Source organism: Pogona vitticeps, chromosome 2 (genome assembly GCF_051106095.1).
Source record: "Pogona vitticeps strain Pit_001003342236 chromosome 2, PviZW2.1, whole genome shotgun sequence".
NCBI lineage: Eukaryota > Metazoa > Chordata > Lepidosauria > Squamata > Agamidae > Pogona > Pogona vitticeps.
In genome coordinates this window covers 24,187,138-24,210,790 of record NC_135784.1, presented here as the reverse complement: position 1 = coordinate 24,210,790, position 23,653 = coordinate 24,187,138, and the positions used below count along the sequence as shown (strand labels likewise).

Genomic DNA, 23,653 nt, shown 5'->3' with positions numbered 1-23,653 from the left:
TCGCAGCTGCCGGTAAGCGCACTTGGAGCAGGGCTGCAGACAACAGCTAGGGCTGCCCCCCCCAAGCGGCCCAGACCAAATGTATGTGCGGCCCAAACCAAATTTTCATCTTCTAATGTGGCCCAGGAAAGGTGAAAGGTTGGACACCCCGGTCTAGGCAAATTGGGTCATTATTTTTGTGTAACTGTAAGGACTAGCTTCCTAGAATAATCTTGACAATAGTAGAACACTTGGCAATTTTTTGTTTCCTGTACCTTAATATTGTTATCTGAAAACTTAAAGAGAAGTGGCCATCTTCATTTTAAAAAGTTATTTATATCAATGAAGTATAAACCATAACAAAGGCATTTCTCATTTTCATGACTAGACATGGGAGCTCCGCAATCATATCCCAGGGCATATGGATATGACATTGTGCACCACATGTGTCATGGTGGTCCATTCCTGCCCCCCTGCACCAGCCCCATCCACTCACCAGCTTCTTCACAGTATGCGCGTCCAACGGTGGCAATATTGCACTAATAATGAATTATGTCTCCAGTGAGGTGGTGGGAAGATAGGTTTTCCCATTCAGCTGCTGAGCCGTTGGGGCAGCGCAAGCGGGATTATGTCCGCAATTGGTGCAATATCACCACTGTTGGAAACGCGCATTATGAGGAGCCAGGTGAGTGGCCTGGGCTAGTTTTGGGGGGCAGAAATAGACCACAGTGGCACCTATGGTGCTGGACTTCATATCTGCATTCCCCCAGGATATGAATATGAAGCTCCTATATCTACTTTTGACACTTGTATGGTTTTTTTTTCTAATGATGAAGTGTGTGATGTTTCAGCAGGAGTGTACTGAGAGCAAAGCATTTCCCACATTCCTGGCACTGGTACGGTTTCTCTCCTGTGTGGATACTTTGATGGTACAAAAGGGATGAAGACTGAGCAAACTGTTTCCCACATTCCTGGCATTTGTAAGGTTTCTCTCCCGTGTGGATTCTCTGATGCTGCATAAGGTCTGCCTTGCGGGCAAAATATTTCCCACAATCCTTGCATTTGAATGGTTTTTCTCCTGTGTGGGTTCTTTGATGTTTCATAAGTTGTGCCTTGCAAACAAAACATTTCCCACAATCCTGGCATTTGTAGGGTTTCTCTCCTGTGTGGATTCTCTGATGCATGACGAGGACTTCTTTGCGGGAGAAGCACTTCCTGCACTCCTGGCATTGGAAGGGCTTATCTCCTGTGTGGATTCTTTGATGTTTCATAAGGTCTACCTTGCTAGCAAAGCATCTTCCACATTCCTGACATTGGTACGGTTTGTCCCCTGTGTGAACCCTCTGATGTACAAACAGTTGTGAACTCCAAGCAAAGTATTTCCCACATTCCTGGCACTGAAATGGTTTCTCTCCTGTGTGGACTCTCTGGTGGGGTGCAAGGCAGGATTTCTGAGCAAAACATTTCCCACATTCCTGGCATTGGAATCGCTTCTCTTTTGTGTGGATATTCTCATGGCGCATGAGGGTAGATTTCAGAGGAAAACATTTCCCACATTCCTCACATTTAAATGGTTTCTCCCCTGTGTGGAAGCTCTGGTGGCTCTGAAACTGTGAACTAAAAGCAAAAGATTTCCCACACTCCTCGCATTTGTATGGTTTCTCTCCTGTATGGACTCTCTGATGCACAAAAAGTGGTGAACTCTGAGCAAAGCACTTCCCGCACTCCTGGCATTTGTAGGGTTTCTCTCCTGTGTGGACTCTCTGGTGTGTCGCCAGTAAGTATTTCTCAGCATAACATTTCCCGCACTCTTGGCATTTGTGTGGTTTCTCCCCTGTGTGGACTTTCTGGTGTGCCACAAGGACCGATTTCTGAGCATAACATTTCCCACATTCCTGGCATTTGAAGGGCTTCTCCCCTGTGTGCATCACCTCATGGCTCAAAAGTTGTGAACAGGAAGCAAAACGTTTTCCACACTTCAAGCATCTGTAAAGTTTCTCTGCATGGACTTTCTGATGTTTCACAAGGTGTGAATTCCAAGCAAATGTTTTCCCACACTCCATACATTTATACGGTTTCTCTCCAAGGTAGACACTTTGGTGGTTCACAAGGGATAAATTACCAGCCAGACATTTTTCAGATTCTTCACATCTAATGTCAACCATCTTGTGAAGTACAAGCTCCATCTTTTGATCAAACTCTTTTTTGCATACTCTGTGTATGAAAGACGCCTTTTCTTCTCTATGGGTGTCCTGGTGCCTGGAAGTGTCTAACTTTTGGATATAACATGTCTCACGGTTTGGATGTAAACATATTTCTCTCCAAATATCTGCTTGGAAGGAAGAACCATCACAGATGAAGCTGAATCCTATGTATGAGAAACAAGGAGGAGGAAAAAAAAAGAACACTTGTAATGAATGTGAGATAAAATAAATGAAAAGAAAGGATGCTTTTTTCTACATGGGTGCCTGGCATCCTAAACTTGAGAATTCAGCAGAAATGACTGAAGAGGTTTCTTTTTTGTTAGCGAGTTTAAAAAACTAAACCGGTTACATTGACATTGAGGCAGATGAAGCTGGATCCTATGTGTGTGAGAGAGGAGTAAGAGAACTAAATAGTTTTAAAGATTCTGAAATAAAATAAACCTCAGGGGAAAAGAAAACATATAATATTTCCTCATAGGAGCCTGGCACTCCAAGCTTGAAGTTCACCAGAAACAGGCTGGATATCAAGTTGAGCAAACTAAACCTTCTATAGTAACATTGAGGGCAGACTCTAAAGTTGCAGTTGTACTGAGTTTAGAATTACAGGATTGCATTAATGTGGGATGATACCTTGATGTACCCTCAGATTACCATCAAAACTATAGGATTCCATGAACCAAGAATGGAGAATCCTTAATCATACATTTTATGAAGCTCCTCCCAGCCAGAGATGTAAATTCTCTGGATATACGGAAAGCAAGCAAAGATATTTCCCCCTGTTATTTTCCTGAAAAAACACCCAAAAACCAGAATTTCAGGGGGGGAGGGATTAATACATACAGTACATATTATGATCCAACCTGAACTCATGCTCTTGATGAACCAACATAAAAGCCTTCATTCATAACTTAGTTAGCATATCAAACTGAACTACTGTATAATGAAATTTAGCAATGTAAAAAGCTTTAGTACTATACTAGCAGGATTGTAGATCTCCTGTGTATTGAGGAGAGAGACAAATTCTTCCACCCTTTTCTTCCTATCTTGGATTTGAGAATCATCTGTGTATACAGTGCTGCCTCGCTTAACGAGGATAATCCATTCCAGCGAAATCGCTGTAGAGCGAAAACCTCGTTAAGCGAAATAAAAAATCCCATTGAAACTCATTGAAAACCCGTTCAATGTGTTCCAATGGGCTGAAAAACTCACCGTCCAGCGAAGATCCTCCATAGGGGTGGCCATTTTCGGTGCCTGTAAAGTGAGGAATCCGTCCAAAAACACAGTGGGGAGCCATTTTACACAGCGGGCGGCCATTTTGAAGCAGCCGATCAGCTGTTTTAAAAACGTCATAATGCGAAGAATCGGTTCCCGAAGCAGGGAACCGATTGTCGCAAAGCGGATTTTGGCTATTAAAACATCATTTTGCGATCGCAAAACAGTCATCGTATAGCGGTTTCGTTGTTTGAGGCAATCGTTAAGCAAGGCACCACTGTACATTGTTCTGAGGTACTACCAGTCTCTAATTCTGTACAGTTTATTATATACATCCTGTATAGTCTATACCAGTGATGGCAAACCTATGGCATGCATGCCACAGCTGGCATACAGAGCCCTCTCTGTGGGCACACGAGCCATAAATTGCCATCGAGAAATACTTACCCGTCCTCCGATCCCGGATTTTGGCATTCCCCTCTGCTGGTGCAGTGGTCCAGCAGAGGGGTGCAATGGCAACCATTACCAGTCTAGCCCAATGGGGGATTGGAGGACCAGTAAGTATTTCTTTGTTAATACCTCCCATAGATAGGCAGGATATAAATTAATTAATTAATTAATTAATTAAATAAATAAATAAATAAATAAATAAATTGCCTTCATGCCTCTATTCCCAGTTTAGGGAATGTGTGCTTCCTAATTCTTCAAGGTCTAAACCAGGGGTGTCCAACCTTTCACCTTCCCTGGGCCACATTAGAAGACGAAAATTTGATTTGGGCCACACATAAATTTGGCTGGGGGGGGGCAGCCCTAGCCGTCCTCCGCAGGCCCGCTCCAAGCGCACTTACCGGCAGCTGCGATCTCAAACAGCAGAGGCTGCCAGCTTCAACTCCGGTGGGTTTATGGGGCCGGGAGGGGGTCCACCTATTGACGGGGATGGCGCAATGCAGTCACACAGCCCCCCTCTCCTCTCCCCTCCCCTCCCCCTCCTTCCTTCCTTCCCTCTCTCCCCCCCCCCCCCACCGTTGTGACGTGCCCCGGCCGCAAGCGCCAGCAGTGCAACTTGAAACTTTGGAATTTCTTTTAAAATAAAAAAATTGCACTGGGGTGCATTGTGAGCCGACCTGGGCCGCATGCGGCCCTCGGGCCGCAGGTTGGACAAGCCTGGTCTAAACCTTGTTACAGAAAACTATGTCTGCAGAACGTTAATGTCGCAGGTTGTCCTTCACATGGCTGGTTGTGTAACTACTATGTATCTGATTTTGTAACCAGTGGGTGTGCCGGAGAGAGCTAGACAGAGAGGGAAAATAACTCGCACACTTCCCTCCTACTCTGTGTTTCCAGAAGAGGATTCTAGCCTTAGAATCAAGGAGAATCACCTGAAAAGTCTGCAGCTAGGCCTCAGGCTGCAAAAGATATTGAGTCAGCACTGAAGTGGTGGGTGAGGATCTCACAGGTGTGTAAAAAACACTTTCAATGTCTAAGAAGGAGATAGTACTTCATAGGCAGCTAATTGAGCAGGATGCTCCAGGTGAGTGAGAAAGACAAAAAAAGGTAAATCTGCTTCCTTCCTGGGATAGGAAAGAAGGAGTAAATTACAGAATATGCAAGAGTATTATGGTGGTTATTTGGGCCTTTAAAAAGTCATCTTTTGTTATCATGCAGCCAATCTACTGTAAGTAAGGAGGACAAGAAGACAGAAGCACCTTCCTTACCAAGAGAGGACACATTCTCATAAGTTTCCGTCATAACCTCCCTGTACAGAGATCTCTGGTTTGGATCCAGAAGGTCCCACTCCTCTTCTGTGAAATATATGGCCACATCTTCAAAGTCCACAGAATCCTGCAATGAAAAAAAAAACAAGCCCTCTTCAAAAAGACTAATCCAATATGCAGAAATAATATGTATGTGCCTGTGGTGATTCAAAATATAGTACTAAAATCTATTGCAGAAATTTAAATAAAAACAAGAATGTTGTATTTTAACCAAGAACCAGGGTTGGATGGGTGAGTTCCCCACTTGCAGGTGGTGATGAGAAACTCTGGACATAAGTGATATAAATCTATTAAAAATGATGGTGGTTGTTGTGAGCATTACTCTGTTGTGTCCATTACTCTGTTGTGAGCAGCACTGGTGTTTAGTGCAAAACGACACAGAATGTCAGCAGAGGTTTTGAACTGATGCCACATTCTGAGGTCACCAACGGCTGAACTCTCTGAGGCACAAACAGTAGTGAACTCCGAGCAAAGCATTTCCCACATTCCTGGCATTGGAATGGCTTCTCTCCTGTGTGAACCACAAATATCAATTTGAACTAAAGACATGTTTTCTGGATTCTCTTCCCAACGTCTGCTGGCAAGGCATAATCCAGATCACAGTGTTTTGCACGTGTAGAAACTCAAATGGACATTAACGCTTTTCGGTTTGGTGGATCCAAACAGCTTTGGAAACCTACCAATAGCTTCCAAGAGTCTCCGACCCGAGTTGTTTCCATTGCAGACCATTTCTGTCCTTTTCCCACCTTCCTCGTGGAGGGAGAAGGAGACCACACAGTATCCCCTGGAAAGGAGAGAAAAGCAAGACAGAAGGGGAAGGAATCAGGATGGCAGCTCTTCTTTATTACAGATACTCTCTAGCATGGACCTAAAGACTTTATAATTATGAAAGAAAATTGTTCTTTGTTTTAAGGTAAAGGTAAAGGTTCCCCTTGACAATTTTTGTCCAGTCGTTTTCGACTCTAGGGGGCGGTGCTCATCCCCGTTTCCAAGCCATAGAGCCAGCGTTTTTGTCCGAAGACAATCTTCCGTGGTCACATGGCCAGCGCAACTTAGACACGGAACGCTATTACCTTCCCACCAAGGTGGTCCCTATTTATCTACTTGCATTTGCATGCTTTTGAACCGCTAGGTTGGCGGGAGCTGGGACAAGTGATGGGCGCTCACTCCGTTGCATGGATTCGATCTTACAACTGCTTGGTCTTCTGACCTTGCAGCACAGGCTTCTGCGGTTTAGCCCACAGCGCCACGACGTCCCTCTTTGTTTTAAGAGAACAAAATCTTATACTGGATTAATTTGAGAGAAAAACTGATGGGATTTGCAGTATAAAGCATTCAGTAGACAGCAGGTTAGAGCAGGGGGCTATGGCATTATTTCTGGACGGAGACAGAGCCCATAATATGTGTTCTGCAAAGGGGAAAAGCGCAGGGCATCTCTATTACGAGGGGTTGGTCTACGGAGCCTGCTCCCCACTGGCAGGTCTCTGCATCTAATTTATCCATCAGGCAGGAGACCAATCCAATCATCAAAATGGACACACTAATTGGGTGCTCGGTCGCTCTCTTTCAACACACTTTCCACAACGTGTCTAAGAGTCACGAAGAATTTCTGGCTCAGTTACAAAATCTTGCCCGATTCATGACATCCAGCACTTGTTTTATTTATTTTTTGGAAAATATCTATACTCTGTCTTTCTCCTGAAAGAACCCAAATACACTGTAGGCAAATCCACTCCATTCTTGTGTGGCCTAAGATTTCGTACTGTAGCGGTCACCCTTGTTATGCAATACGTTATGCATTTTTCATGAGTTATATGCAAATATGGTTAAGAGGTGGGGCCGAAAGGGATGTTAAAAGGCGGAGCCTGAGAGGAGAGTTCAGTTGGAGTCTGTGTTAGGAATCAGGGAGAGAAGGATAGTTTGGGGTCTGAGGAGTGATTAGTCTGAGTGTAAATTGTGATAATAACTATAGAAGGTTGATGAAACTTGAAGATTGTCCTTATGAATTGTTCCAGAAACCCACTGTAGTCAATAAACCTGTTCTATTAAAAAGTCAGTACTGAATGGACCTTCATCTTTTCTAAGTAAAGTATGTCGATAAGGAGATCAACTGGTGGCAGCATGTCAAGAGGTGTTTTGGTCTGCCTTTGGGGGAGACAAATGGGCTACGAGGGCAAACACCACACCCACCCTCACCAAATTCTCAGCCGCCCTTAATGATGACACGAGATTGCAAACTGAAGAGGTTCAGAGGATAGATCCGACCATAGTTCATGCGATTCAGATGTCATGCATTGCTTTTCATAGAGAACATGCTAGTTCATTTTCTGGCAGGTCTTCTACTTCAAAGAATCCGGGACTCAGGAGAGCTGCAGTCAGTTACAGTGGACAAGACAATAAGGTGGAACAGCACAAGCGTCTGATTCAGGGTGAGGTATACGTATCCCATGACATTCGCGGTCACTTCATTTGTTACAGTTTGTTTGTTTTTCCTTGGTGAGGTTGGGGGAGGCTACTGTGAGATTTTCTTCTTCACATGATCATTTGACTGGGCATATTAATTTTATTTATATTTTAATTTTTTTCCCTTAACATTCAGAACAACCAATCATTACATTGTATCCTACCAGCACTGGAGATGGAGGGGCTACTATAGAAAATATTCATTCATTCATTCATTCATTCATTCATTCATTCATTCATTCATTCATTCAGTGTAGTTTGTGGGTCACCTTTCATTCATTCATTCATTCATTCATTCATTCATTCATTCATTCATTCATTCATTCAGTGTAGTTTGTAGGTCACCTTTCATTCATTCATTCATTCATTCATTCATTCATTCATTCATTCATTCATTCATTCATTCATTCAGTGTAGTTTGTAGGTCACCTTTGTCCCAGACCCAGTGAAGGGATTTTGGCTCATGTTAGCAGGTTACTTCATTGGCTGTATTTCTTCATTTTAATTCATTTTATTTACACCTCAAACTTCTAAATAAAGGACTGAAAGGCACTAGGCACTATGACTTCTATAGGGGAAAGAACTTCTGTTCCACCTCATAGAAGTAACATCTTTGCTCAGCCCTGCCTCCGTCCTCCTACCTGAGGCAATTCCAAGGCAGCCATTTCTGTTTTCCAAGCATTCGGCCATCTGGTGACGAGAGCGGCTGCCGCTGGATTGTTGTAATTGTTCCACAACTGGAGGGCCAACGAGGCGGATGCTTTGTGGGGACTCAATCCAAGACTGAAGGGAAAGGAGAGAAAGCATGTGAGTTTAGGAAAGCAACTTTGAGGACTGCCTTTCCATCTCATGAGTCTCAAGGTGTCTAAAGATATGTGGAACCTTCATTTAAACATTTATAAACATATCCACCCTCAGAATAGCAGCCACCTCATCCCACCCTCCACAAAAAAATGAGGCAGGCAGCCCAGAAGAGACACCAGATCTGTGGAGAAGAGCCCGGCAGATCCTTCATCCCAACCCTGTTCTTCAGCAACCATTACTTTAATCGTAAAGGAAAGTGAGCCCAGATGTGGAGGTAAGCAACGGGGGTATATCTCCGAAGTACCAGACCAACAAAGCTGTGTCATGTCCCTATTTCTGATCCACTACATTACAACACACTGGATAGCTCTTAAATAAGGATATACAGCTTAAAAGGGCAGTTTTTGTCGAACAGAAATTTCAGGTGTTTCAGTTGGTGAACAAAGCACAAGGGCACACCTTTAATTTTACCAGGACTCAACTGCCTGGGAGTTGCAAGTGGTTTAAACTCTCTTTGCTGGCTAAACATTGTGAGATTTCATAATGGGTCTCTCTAGGGGTAACATCTGCCACCTCGACGTCAGGTCACAAGCATAGGAAATAATTATTCAGGCCCTGAAAATCTGTCTTTCCAACAAATGATATGACCCCGAGGTGGCCTTTAAATTTGCTGGGATACTGGGTGGAGAGAATTCAAAAGGGACAACATGAGACCCGTTCATTCCTTCTGAACCCAACTCAATTTTTCAGTTTTGGAGGCTGTGCCGAAAGCATCTTTTGAGAATGAATTTAACCTCTCCCACCCCCCACAGATGACCAAGAAAAGTTAGTAGGTCTTTGAAGCGAGGGGGTGTGTGATTTGCTTTTGACATGGAGCTGAGCCTTTCATCTCTGCCAACATCATCTTCGTGAGAAAATTAAAAAGTGGAGACTGTTGCATTTTAGGTACTTCCATTGTGTAAAAAGACAAGACTCCTTGGGAGAAGGACAGATTAAGGCTGGGAAAACGTCACGCTAGCAGGAAAAGAGGGCAACCAAGAATGAACTGACTTCATCAAGGAAACCTTGACTTTTCCAGCCATGAGTTGGGATGCTCAGGATGAGACATTTCTGAAACCAGTCGCCATAGGCCTGAGACAACTTAGTGGCACATTAAAAATATCATCATCAACAATCACTTGTAGGTTTTGAGAAAAGCACTGCGCAGAACGTCTTTTCACTAGTGAAATGGCCCGTGAGACAGAAAAAAAAGTAACGTGCAAACTGTATATTTGCAAAAATCCAAGGTGAGAAAAAAATAAATCTGCCTGCAGGCTCAAGTTTATTTATTTTAATTTTATTTATTTATTATTTGATTTATCCCCCGCCCCTCTAGGCAAAGTCTACTCGGGACGGCTTACAAAGATGAATAAAACATTGCAAAATACAATCAAATAAAAACCATCACTATATAGAAATCAATGATATAATTATATCAACAAATTAGAAGATCAAGATGGGAAAAAACTATAAAGAAAAAAAAGAATCAGGTGTTTCTTTTTGCCCTCCCCTCTCCTCTCCTCCTTCTCTTTTCTCCTTTCCTCCCCTGCCCTCCTGGACCCTAAAATTCCCCCTGTTCTCTCCTTTTTACCTCCGCCTCCAATTCCCGGAGATCAGCTTCCTCCCTTTGGGTATTTTGGAAGGGCCCCCCTTTTGTGCTGCACTGCTCCTCTCCTGGGGGGGGGGGGAACGGGGACTGACGTGCTTTTAAATCTGAGGAAATTGGGGTTTCCACTTCCCATCATGTGATTGAAGCCATGCCAGACTCCTGGCAAGAAACCCACCCCCACCCCACCACCACCACAAACTCATCCAATGTACGTTTTTCCTCGCTTTCAGTGCCCCCCCCCAATGGTTATTATTCCTGGAATATTCCGACGTGTTTGGAACAAAGATGCAATGTCAACAAACTACATATATAGGCTTTGTGCAAAAATGCAGAAACAAGTGTTGATCATTGCTGGATCGAATCACTCAATAATAATCGGCAAGCTTTGGGGTCCTGCAGCCGCCTTTATTTATTTATTTATTTATTTATTTATTTATTTATTTATTTATTTATTTATTTATTTATTTATTTATTTATTTGATTTTTACCCCGCCCCTCTAGACCATGTCTACTCCGGGCGGCTTACAAAATAAAACAGAACATAAAATTACAATTACAATTTCAATTTCAAACAATTAATTTAAAGAGAGGATTACCAAGATGGAATAGCAAAGAAAAGAAAAATAACTGATCATAGTTAATGAGATGCAAAAGGAAAGACACCCTTTGCATGTTGAAATGCCCATCCTCGATGCTGCTTTCTTTTGTGCCTGGGATTTAAAATGGACATTTGTTTTCCTCCGCCCCCCCCCTTTCCTCCCGCATGTGAGAAGGTTGGGAATGCAGCGAAATCCCAAGTTTCTCCATCCGTTAAGGTTGCAGGCGAGATGGGATGGTGGGAAGGAAGGGAGGAAGGAAGCAAGCCTGGGCTGAGGTAGCGCTCCATTCCCCATCGCTGACAACCTCTGCTCTCTTTTTTTTCTGTCTCTGCCTTTTCCGGTAGCCAACAGTCCCCAGGTCTCCTAAGGAGCAAATTTAGGTTTTTGTTCTGGCATAAGGCACCTCCCTCTTCATGGCACTGCTGATTTTGAACGGCCTGCCCGCAACAACCTTGACAGAGTCCCAAGTGGCATCTCTCTGCCACCGTCAGCAATCTGACAGGTCCCCCCCAGCCCAACTCATTGACAAAATACCTACTATTATCTGCACAGGGGGTCCCAGATGACCCACGAGCGCCTCCACCCAAAATGGCTAACAGACATTTTTGTCCCATGGTGACACAGTCACCCTTGTTTGGGACCTCTGAGCATTCCTTTGGGCCAATTGTACCACTAGTTAAAGCGAGGCTCTCATGGGGCACATTTGGACAAATGGATCTAGTGCGGTAAGGCTCGCATCCTTCATGTGGCTGGGTACAGGGCATCCCTAAGGTCCCAGGTACTGTGTCTTTGTCATTGCATGCTGCCAAATCGTTCCTTAACATGTTGTTGTTTAGTTGTGTCCAGCTCTTCGTGACCCTGTGGACCAGAACACGCCAAGCCCTCCTGTCTTCCACTGCCTCCCGGAGTTGGGTCAAGTTCCTTAGCATAGGGTGTCCCTATGAATTCATGTCCCCCAAAAGGGCATCTCATTAGCTATGATCAGTTATTTCAAGCAAAAGGCCATGCCTTTTCTTATGGTGTCACTCCATCTTCATCTTCTCCTGCTAACAAGCATTCCTGTTTTTTCTTGCAAGATTTCTCGCAAGAGGTCCAAAATAGAACAACCCCAGTTTCTTTTTTAGGGAATGTTCAGGCTGGAATTTAACCTTGAACCTATTTGTTTGCTTTCCAATGGTCCTCTTAGTCTAGATTTGGCAAACCAAGGCGAAGTGTAGCCCAGCAGTGTATGACATTGTACTGCCTCCTTTCTGATCCTGGAAGACAGCCTTAGCTTCACAATTCCTGACTTTGTAACACTTGAGCTAACATGAAACAGTCACAACCCAAATCTTAAACTGGAAAGAGTTTTCCCATCATTGAATCTTCCTGGTTTCTGAAGCTGAAGTTGCTCACCATATTGTTGGGAACCTTGGCAAGCGGTACTCCCTTTTGTCTTCTTACAACCTCTCCATCAGCATACTTAGCTGTAGGCCTCTAACTTCCAAGAGATGCAGGTAGATATGTTTAATAACTGGAAGAAGACAAAATTATAACAATAGGGTTCTACTCCAATTGGGTATTGGTCAAAGTTATAGACATCCAGCATTTGCATCACCCATACTTCTGATATAAGCAACATGCCACACTTCTGATATACAGTGGTGCCTCGCTAGACAATGATAATCCGTTCCACTGAAATTGCTGTTTAGCGAAATCATCATCTAGCGAAAAGTATTTCCCCATTGGAATGCATTGAAACCTGTTTAATGCATTCCAGTGGGGAAGAATCTTCGTCTAGCAAAGATCAGCCATAGGAAAGCCGCTTTGCGAACCACCGATCAGCTGTTTGAATTGCTGTCTTGCGAAGCTTAGGTCCCGAAAACACCCATTTTGCGAGCACAGAGGGAGCTGTCAAAATCGTCTAGTGAAAATTGGTTTGTGAAGCAGGGACCAAACATTGTCCAGCGAAATTCCCCCATAGGAATCACTGTTTTGCGAATCGCTATAGCGATCGCAAAAAGTCAATGTCTAGTGAAAAAACTGTCATGCAGGGTAACTGTCTAGCGAGGCACCATTGTACAGGAAAAAAGTTTATTAAAAGAAAACAATCCCACCCCACCTCCCAGTTGTTTACAAGGGATTTCTAACCATGATCTTGACAGGCTACTGTTGTTCTGTCTAGCACTTGTAGTTCTCCCTGTTTCCTTTCTCTCCCAAACCTTCCATTCGAAGCAGTAGCACCTATGCAGCATCTCTTGTGATAAAAACCATCGTCCTCCAGGCATCCTCAGACAGGGAATTAAACCTGCACAGCTATTGTATCCATACTATGTTCAAAGGATGAATGGATCAGAATCCTGAACCACAACTGTTGTTATGGAAAACTGTGCACACATTAAGAGGGTCAGGTGCTTGATACTCTTCTCTGCTAAGTCCATATTTCATCCTATGATGTATCTTTCACCATTTAGAATGCATTTGGTGTGTGAGAAGGGATGTTCCTGTTTAAAATGCTGAATGCATGATAATCATTGGCAAGTAAGATGCCTATATTGTTTGAACTGATACGTACAACCGGAATAATTCAAAGCACAAACCCCAGCTTCCCACTGCTGTGTGTTTGCTTTTTTCGCTGAGCCCTGGGTGTGTCTGATCTGTAGCGATGCCCAATTTAAAACAATACAAATATGAAAAACTGCAAACCTCAACAGAAGCACATCTGCCAGGCGATCAGCTATGGGTCACATCTTACCCTTTCGTGGCTCAGCCACGGAGGAGCAGTTTTAAGACTTCTTTTTCTTGAGCAAGTATTGCAGGGGACCTGAAAGATACCTCTCCAATAAAATGGCCCAAAGCTGTGCTGAACTTTATTAAAAGTGCTATTAAAGATCAAGAGTTCGAACCTCGGCAAAGTACATGGATTCCTAATGTAAAACTACATATACACCAAATGAAGAAAGTGATTAGTATTACTGACCAAATAGGGATCAGTGCACAAGTGCCCCGAAGGTGCAGGAGCATAAACAGGAGGAGATAAAAGCTGAATTGATTCTTTCAACAAAATCTGAAAATAATAGAAACCCTTCCTACAGACCATGGGACATATAATACAAATATTGTTTCCAAGACCTTCTCTCAGGCGGCTTCTCTAAACTACTACCCAGCGGTTTGTTTGTTTAATGGCAAGGCAAACTTTTGCCCAGTTCAAGGATCAGGACTGAGTTGAAAAAATTATTTTCCAAGCACCACCTGCAAATCAGGAGCAGTAATTGCAACTTTCATTTGTGAGACTCAAGTACATTCATGGGCTACATTGAAACTGCAACCAGCTCTTCTTCGTACATTGGACTCTAACATTTCCCCATGTTAGATTATGGAGATCGGCTTTAAGGACTGATGCAAACCTTAACAGCAGTGCTTACAGTCTAGGCTAAACTGGTCATTATTCCTATATACAGTGGTGCCTCGTTTAGTGATCGCTCCGTTGAGCGACGAAATCGCTTAGCGCCGGAGTTTTTGCGATCACAAAAGCGATCGCTTTGCGATGGTCCCTATGGGGAAATTTCGCTTTACGATGATCGCAGGGAAGCGATCATCGCAAAGCCCCCATTTTCGCACAGCTGATCGGCAGTTTCAAAATGGCCGCCAGGAAAACAAAATGGCCGCCCACTGTTTTTCCTCGCTTAAGAGGCAGCGAAAATAGCGGCGCTATGGAGGATTTTCGCTTTAAGGTGAGCTTTTAAGCCCATAGGAACACATTAATCACGTTTTAATGCATTTCTATGGGCTTTTTAATATCACTTAGCAATGAAATCACTTAGCAACGTTTTTTCCGGAATGGATTAACATTGCTAAGCGAGGCACCACTTAGAGGGTTCTAGGATGATTCTGAGAATGCAGGTAAAACTGTTGACAAGTTTTTGCTACATCTTATAGTTATTTTAAAAGTCAAGAGATGTACAGTACTCATTTTCATTTTTAAAAAGATCTTTATATCAATGAAGAAGAAATCAGAAACAAGGCATTGCCCACACTCATGGTATTTATATGGTTCCTCGAAGGGGGAATTGTGAGACGTTTCTGAATGAGTGTACTGTGAACAAAGTATTTTCCACATTCTTAGCACTTCTATGGTTTACTTCCTGTGTGGACTCTCTGGTGGTTCAGCAGGGAGGCTCTAGAAGTGTAACATTTTACACACTCTTGGCACTTGTATGGTTTCTCCCCTGTGTGGACTCTCTGGTGGTTCACAAGGTTTGATCTGGAAGTATAACATTTCCCACACTCCTGGCATTGGAATGGTTTCTCTCCCCTGTGGACTCTCTGGTGTGTCACAAAACTAGCTTTCTGAGCAAATAATTCCCCACAGTCCGGGCATTTAAATCGCTTTTCTTCTATGTGGATGTCTCTGTGTCTCACAAGACTTGATTTGAGAGGAAAACATTTTCCACATTCCTGGCATTTGTATGGTTTCTCTCCTGTGTGCAAGCTTTGGTGTCTCAGAAACTGTGAATTGAAATTAAAGCACTTCCCACACTGGACACATTTGTATGGTTTCTCTCCTGTGTGGACTCTTTGATGCAAAAAGAGTGCTGAACTCCGACCAAAGCATTTTCCACACTCCTGGCATCTGTATGGTTTCTCTCCTGTGTAGACTCTCTGGTGGTTCACAAGGGAGGACCTGGAAGTATAACATTTCCCACATTCCTGGCACTTGTATGGTTTCTCTCCTGTGTGGACTCTCTGATGTGTCAGAAGGGAGTATTTCTGAGCAAAAGATTTCCCACATTCCTGGCACTTGTATGGTTTCTCTCCTGTGTGGACTCTCTGGTGATTCAAGAGGGAGGATCTGGAAATATAAGATTTCCCACACTCCTGGCACTGAAACGGTTTCTCTCCTGTGTGGACTCTCTGGTGAGTAATGAAGTTGCTCTTCTGAGCAAAACATTCACCACATTCCTGGCATTTGAATCTCTTTTCTTCTGTGTGGATGTCTTTGTGTCTATCAAGACTGGATTTGAAAGGAAAACATTTCCCACATTCCTGGCATTTGTATGGTTTCTCCCCTGTGTGCAAGCTTTGGTGTCTCAGAAACTGTGAATTGAAAGTAAAGCACTTCCCACACTCCTTGCATTTGTATGGTTTCTCTCCTGTATGGACTCTCTGATGCACAAAAAGTACTGAACTCTGAGCAAAGCACTTCCCACACTCCTGGCAACAATATGGTTTCTCTCCTGTGTGAACTCTTTTGTGTTTCACAAGTGTGGATTTCAGAGGAAAACATTTCCCACATTCCTGGCATTTGTATGGTTTCTCCCCTGTGTGGAAACTTTGGTGGCTCAGGAACTGTGAATTGAAGGCAAAGCATTTCCCACAATCCTCACATTTGTATGGTTTCTCTCCTGTATGGACTCTTTGATGCAAAAAAAGTGCTGAACTCCGACCGAAGCAATTCCCACACTCCTGACATCTATAGGGTTTCTCTCCTGTGTGGCCTCTCTGGTGTATCACAAGTAAGTATTTTTGAGCAAAACATTTTTCACACTCCTGGCATTTGTACGGTTTCCCTCCAGTGTGGACTTTCTGATGTCCCACAAGGATGGATTTCCGAGCATAACATTTCCCACATTCCAGGCATTTGAAGGGTTTCTCTGCTGTGTGGACAATCTGATGGCTCAAAAGCTGTGAACTGGAAGCAAAACGTTTTCCACAATGCTGGCATCTGAATAGTCTCTCTCTGTGAACCCTCTGATGGATTACAAGGTGTGATTTCCAAGGAAAAGATTTCCCACATTCATTACATTTGTATGGTTTCTCTGCTGTGGAGACACTGTGGTGGTTCAAAAGGTATGAATTGCCAGCCAAACATTTCCCAGATTCTTCCTGTCTCCTGTGAAGCATAAGTTCCCTCTCCTCCGCCAGCTCTTTTCCACATACATTGTATTTATAAAATGTCTTCTTTTCTGCTTCGGTCTCCTGCTCTCTGGCAAGGTTCCATTTATGAATATAGTTCTGTCCACCCTTGGCACATGTGCTTGTTTTTCTCCATGTACATTCTGGAAAGGAAGAACAATCAGAGATGAAGCTGGATATTACACATGAGAGAGAAGGAGGAAGGGCACTACACTGGTGCCCCGCATAGCGATTTCGTCACTACGTGAGTTTAAAAAGCCCATAGGAATGCATTAAAACCCCCTCAATGTGTTCCTATGGGCTTAAAACTCACCTTAATGCGAAAATCTTCCATACGGCCGCCATTTTCGCTGCCCAGTAAGCGAGGAATCGGCGCGAAAACACAGAGGGCGGCCATTTTGTTTACCCGGTGGCCATTTTGGAACCACCGATCAGCTGTTAAAAATCCTCGCTTTGCGATGATCGGTAAGTGAAACAGGGTACCGATCATCGCAAAGCGATTTTCCCCCATAGGGAATATTGCAATGTAATCGCAAAAACGATCACAAAAAAATAGTTGGTTTGCGGTTTCGTCGTTAAACGGTGCGCCTGTTAAGCGAGGCACCAATGTATATTGTTATAAAGATTCTGAACTAAAATAAACCTCAGGTGAAAAGAAAAGATACAACTTTTCTTTCTTCATAGATACCTGTCCCCAAGCTTTGATTTAGGCACCAGCAGCCAAACGGGTTTCTTCCTTTCTTAGCGAGTTGAAAAAATGGATCTAGCCATGTAAAATTCTCACGTATTTTGGAAGGAAAGCAAAGAAATTCCCCGCCCCCCCTTTTTTCCAGAAGAAACAACAACTGGAATTTTGGAGGAAAATAAAAATACGTGGAATGATTATTTTGATACCTAACCTGAACTCAAGTTATTGAAGCAACATTAAAGCCTTAATTTATGACTTGGTTAGCATATAAAATTGAACTACTTGCATAATTTTGAAATTTAGCAATATAAAAGCTTTAGCACTGTATTAGCAGAACTGTAGACATGCAGTGCATTACAGAGAGAAAAATAAACTTCCCCACCCTATTCTACCTAACTACAAGCATCTTGGTTTCAGCGATCTAAGAAAAAGATAAAATTGAAGAATTTTCACAAATAATGTTTGTAATAAACAGAAAATAAAAAACAACAGGAATAGCCCAATTTTTGCAGTGACTGTGTCTACCAATCTAGAATATGGGTCACAAGACATCACCCATCATCAATGAGCATCCTTCCTTTGTTCCTCTTCTGAAGGTGGCAGCACCAATTGTTATGTAAATATATTTTAGAATTGAGTGCCATCTGTGTACACATTATGCAGAGTACTATGATTCTATAATTCAATATTGCAATACATCCAACATCTACTGGCTGGAATCCAGCTCGTGATAGTTAAAGACATGCACCTTCATATGACTATTTCCAGTTTTTGCAAAACATTTTCCTTCACTTTCTGAGTATGTGCACCCTAAACCAATTAGGTCTAAAGCCTGCTGCAGAAAGACTCTGTGCATCAGGGTGGTTAGTGTTTCTCCCCCTTTTGGCAGGTTGTCTTTCATGGTGGCGCTGCGGGCTAAACCACAGAAGCCTGTGCTGCAGGGTCAGAAGACCAGCAGTCGTAAGATCGAATCTACACGACGGAGTGAGTGCCTGTCGCTTGTCCCAGCTCCCGCCAACCTAGCGGTTTGAAAGCATGTAAATGCGAGTAGATAAATAGGGACCACCTCAGTGGCAAGGTAACAGCGTTCCGTGTCTAAGTCGCACTGGCCATGTGACCATGGAAGATTGTCTTCGGACAAAATGCTGGCTCTATGGCTTGAAACCAGGGATGAGCACCGCCCCCTGGAGTCGAACACGACTGGACAAAAATTGTCAAGGGGAACCTTTACCTTTACTTTCGTGACAGCCATGCACCTTATTTTACAACTAAAAAACAGCTGGACAGAGAGGGGAAATTGATGATGCAACTGCCCTTCTACTGTGTTTCCCCAACAGGATTCTGGCCTTAGAATCAAGGAGAAACACCTGGAAACACTGCTGCTAGGTCTTAGGCAACAAAATATATTGAGTCAGCACTGAAATCACTGGCCAGAATCCCACAGGGGTGTGAGAAAGAGTGAAAAGAAATGGTGCTTTCTTGTTAGTCTAAGAAGGAGACAGTACTTTGGACACAGCTAATTGGCCAAATAATATATGGTGTTGGTGCTGAGCTGGATCCTAGAATATGGTGTTGGTTATTTGGGCTGTTAAAAAGTCGACTGGCAGCAGATATGAGCAGAAAGGGCAACAAATTCACACAGAAGCATGTTCCTTACCAAGAGAGGAAACATTCTTATAATTTTCCGTCATAACCTCGCTGTACAGGGATCTTTGGCTTGGATCCAGCAGATCCCACTCCTCCTCCGTGAAATATATGGCCACATCCTCAAAGACCACAGACTCCTGCAATGAAAAAAAAAAGGCCCACACTCAGAAAGACTAATCCAATATACAAGAAAAATGCATATTCATCTGTAGTGATTGAAAATACCAAAAATCTACTGCAGAAATGTTTATAACAACAAGAATCCTGCATTTTAAGGACCAGGGTGGATGTGTGAGATTCACAGGTGTGGGTGGCAATACAAAAATGTGAACTTGCAGTGTGAAGCAATATACTGTAGCCCTATTACAAAATTATTGTTTAGGGTGGAGAAATATGTTCGACTAAGGGTGTCTATCACACTATTGTGGGTGGTACTGCTGTGTAGCGTAAAAGGACACAGAGTTCTGACACAGACATTCAGATCCATTTTGTGTCTCTTTGGTTTGATGGATCATTTTTCTATTAGAAACCAATCCATCGCTCATGATAATCTCCTACCTGAGTGGCTTCCACTGCAGACAATTTCTGTTCCTTTCTCGTCTTCCTTGTGCATGGAGGCAGAGACAACACAGTGTTCCCTAGAAAGGGGAAGGTATCTCTTCTCTGCTACAGATTCTCTCTCATGCTTTCACATTATGAGAAAGACGGGGGAAATGATCTTTGTTTTGCTCAAGAGGAAAAAAATCCCACATTGTATTCTTTCAGAGAGGAAAAAATGGGGAAAACTATGGGATTTGCAGTATGTAACATTGACTAGACAGGAGGTTAAAGTAGGGGGCTAGGGCATCATGACTTTTGTACAGGGCATCACTGCTGTTCCACTTTGCAGAGAAAACAGCTTTGTCCAACTCTGCCTCCATCATCCTACCTGAGGCAATTTCAAGAGAGCCATTTCCATTTTCCAAGCAATCATCCATCCGGTGACGAGCGTGGCTGCCGCTGAGTTATAATGAACTGGAGGACTAACGAGGCTGATGCTCTGTGGGGCCTCAATCTAAGGCTGAAGGAAAGTGAGAGAAAGCAAGTGAGTTTGTGATTTGGGGGAATGAAGATTGAAGACTGCCTTTTCCACTCCATGTTAAGTATCTATTTAAAAATATACAATAACGCATCCACCTTGAGAACGGCAGGAACCTCCAACCTCCAAAAAAAAATCAGCATAGAAAATAAGCTAGATCTGTAACAAGAGTCACTCAGGATGTGACCCTCTTAATCAGAAGCCATTCCTTCTGGCTCGTAGGGAAGTGAGCACAGAAGTGGGGGTTAATAGCTGGGGGGCCATCTCTGAGGCACCAGGCCAACAAAGCTGTGTCAAATCTCCATTTCCTAGCCTTTAAACAATGACGATGGGCAAGTTATGTGTCATTAAGCCAAATCAACAGGAATGTCAGAATGTCCCAGTTGGTGAACAAAGCACAAGGGCAGGTTCATCAGGAAAGAGGGACACCTTCAAACTTCCTGAGGACCCAATTGTCTGGCAATTGCAAGCGATTGGTTTAAAATGTCTTAGGAGACTGTGGGGTTTAATTCAAAACAGGTCTCTGTAGGGCAGTTGTTCCCAGCCATGGGTCCCCCCAAAGGTGTTTGACTACAAGTCCCAGAAACCTTGACAAGCACAGCTGGTGGTGAAGGCTTCTGGGAGTTGCAGTCCAAGAGCCGTCTGGGGACCCAAGGTTGGAAACCACTGCTGTAAAGGTAACATCCCACCCGGGCCCACCTCGCCAGCCCAGGAAACCATGATTCGGTCCCTGGAAATCTGCTTTTCCAATGCATGGCCCTTATGGTGGCTTTTACATTGGTTGGGATACTGAGCCGATGGGTGATGCAGTGGATCCAAAATGGAGAGGATGGAATCACTCGCTGCCTTTTGATCACGATTTCAGTTTCTTCTGCTCTTCCAAAACCAAGATTGGAGGAGGAATTTGATTTCCGTGCGGGGGGGAAAAAAGAAGCAAGGCGCAAAGTGTGCATTTGCAAGAACCCAGGGCGAGAAACTGCAATCTGCCGGCAGGATCCAGGATCCTGCCTCCTCCACCACCACCCCGGCCGTCCTGGCCCAGGATTTCCCCCATTGCACCCCTCTTTTACCTCCGTCTCCAGTTCCAGGAGCTCAGCTTACCCCTCTTCGTATTTTGGAAGAACCGCCTGTAATGCTGCACCCCCTCCCTCCCCCCTCCCTTTGTGCCTTTAAATCTGCGGAAGTTGGGTTTCCCGCTTCCCGTCACGTGACTGAAGCTGTGCCAGTTTCTTGGCAAGAGACGCCAAGAGGTTCCCGTTTACTGTATTGTTTCAATGGCCCCAAACGATAGTTATTCAAAGCTTCGGAACGACGGAGCCACAGCAATAAAACAAGCTAACTAGACTGTTGCTAAACTTTGATCAGACCACTAAATGAATCAACAGGAGATTTGGGTTTGTTAGGCTGAGTTTTGAAGATTCTCCCGTGTTAAGGATACCCAACCTAATTGAGGAAAAGAGATTGTGGCTTTTTGTCTTTCTTTAAAAATCAAAGGGACTCTTGAACTTTGCAAATTCTGCAAGCAGGTTCTGTCTTGGTGTTGTTTTCAAGGTCTTGGGCACAGGAATTGTAAAATTTTGTTGTTATCATTGCTCCTGTTGTCTGTTAATAGATGCAAATAAGAAGTGACTTATTTTCTAAAATGGTGTTTGCAGGCTTCGTTAGTAGTAAGCGAATAATTTATAAGTGTTACACTACCAGTCTTAAGTGTGTAGCAAACGTGTGCAAAAGGGAAAGTGTGTAGCTTATAGGCCACACCATGGTGCTTGAAGAACTCTCTGGGTGGTGTATAGTTAAATTATGCACACTACACATTGCCCCTGCCCCCAGCAAGCTAGGTTCTCTATTTACTGACCTTGGAAGGCTGAGTGAATCTCAAACTGGCTACCTGGGATTGAACTCGGGTTATGAGCAGAGATTTGGCTGCAGTACTACAGTTTAACCACTGCACCATGAGGCTCAGATTTCTCCTCTAGGGATGCAGTTACTGTATGGGTCTTTCTGCAAATCCATGGTAGGCAAAGAGATGCCAGTCCCTCGACGAGATGATCAGCACCACAGTCTATGCCTGTGGCTTTGTTTCGGTTTAGAGAAGAAACAGATTCTACTTTTATTGGATATTAATAAAAGTAACAAACAGGACATTCAGCTTTTGTGTCACTCATGCTTTTGTGCTGATAAGTAAGAAACAAAAAGTTTATTTTAAAACAACAACAATTCCCCCCCCCCTTGTTTACAAGACCCTGGCAGCCTAGAGTACTTCCGCCCGGCCCTTTTAGTTTTCTCAGTTTCTTTCTCCTCCCAAACCTTCAATTTGCAGCCAAAGACCTGCATAGCATATCTTGTGGTCATTCCTTAGGACCAAGGAATGACCACAAGATATCCAGGTATCCTACGACAGTGAAGTAATCCTACAGAGCTATTGTACCGATACTGTGTCCGAAGTATGGATACATCAGAATCCTGAACCACAACTCCTGCCCTGGGAAACTGTGCACACAGGAAGGAGGAAGATCCTGACTTTGTTAAGCCATGGGATCAATGTCGCCTTAGCAATACGTCTGGGAAAAGAAAGCAGGGAGACGGCACCATAAGAATAATTGTTCCTGGTGGCTTAACAGTGATGGACGTTATCTGGATTTTTTCACACACTGCAACTACTTCATTAAGTCTGGTTAGAAGTTTCTGTCCCATTGATCCATGAAGTGCTGATGTACCTGTGAGGCCACAGTCCCCACTCTGAGTTCCCATATAGTGGTGCTTTGCTAGACGATGATAATCCGTTCCACTGAAATCGCTGTTTAGTGAAATCATTGTCTAGTGAAAAGCATTTCCCCATTGGAATGCATTGAAACCTGGGGAAGAATTGTTGTTGTCTAGCGAAGATCAGCCATAGGAAAGCCGCTTTGCGAACCGCCAATCAGCTGTTTAAATAGCTGTCTTGAGAAGCATAGGTCCCGAAAACACCCGTTTTGAGAGTGCGGAGGGAGCTGTAGAAATCGTCGTCTAGCGAAAATCAGTTTGCGAAGCAGGGACCAAACATTGTCCAGTGAAATTCCCCCATAGGAATCACTGTTTTGCGAATCGCTATAGCGATCGCAAAAAGTCAATGTCTAGCGAAAAAACTGTCATGCGGGGTAACTGTCTAGCGAGGCACCACTGTACTCACAAAAACACCTTACAGATTCTTGGGGGTGGGTGGGGCAAAGTCAAACCCCCTTCACTACATGTTCTGGAAAGCTCCTGTCACTTGGCAGTGCTGGGAGGATGTGTAGTTGCTTCAGGCAACAACCCTGTACTGTGGGGCAGGACTAGAGGGGCCCACTGGGAGCTGGTCCTTCTCTGTAAGATGCACAAGGGCCCCATAAGGGGAGGTTCCTGCTCAAGCAGCCTCTGGGACCAAGTGAGGGTTGATAGAATCCTGGCTTACAGAGTGGTACACAGTTGCCAGCAGGAGGCAGCCCCTGGCACAAAAATGTTGATTCAGATTCCTGGATTGAGCCGGGGGGGGGGGGGTTGGATTCAATGGCCTTATAGGCCCCTTCCAAATTCATGATTCTACATTCAGTTGTCTTGGATATATCTCCCAGACTGGAGCCCAGCGGTGATACTGAGGGAACCTACTGTATCCGTAGACAAGCAGCCCACAAGTTGACTTCAG

At 43.8% G+C, this 23,653-nt stretch overlaps 1 protein-coding gene across 1 annotated transcript; it reads right to left on the bottom strand.

Moving 5' to 3' along the window:
* Nucleotides 1-295: 295 nt before the first annotated feature.
* Nucleotides 296-23,188, bottom strand: LOC110069820 (uncharacterized). The gene is given in 9 exon segments (XM_078388630.1): nucleotides 296-814; nucleotides 816-1,910; nucleotides 1,989-2,059; nucleotides 14,806-15,009; nucleotides 15,091-16,722; nucleotides 18,925-19,051; nucleotides 19,473-19,552; nucleotides 19,843-19,974; nucleotides 21,063-23,188. Coding segments are annotated over 8 exon segments (3,444 nt in total). The 5' UTR covers nucleotides 19,892-19,974; nucleotides 21,063-23,188; the 3' UTR covers nucleotides 296-628.
* Between the last annotated feature and the right edge of the window lie 465 nt (nucleotides 23,189-23,653).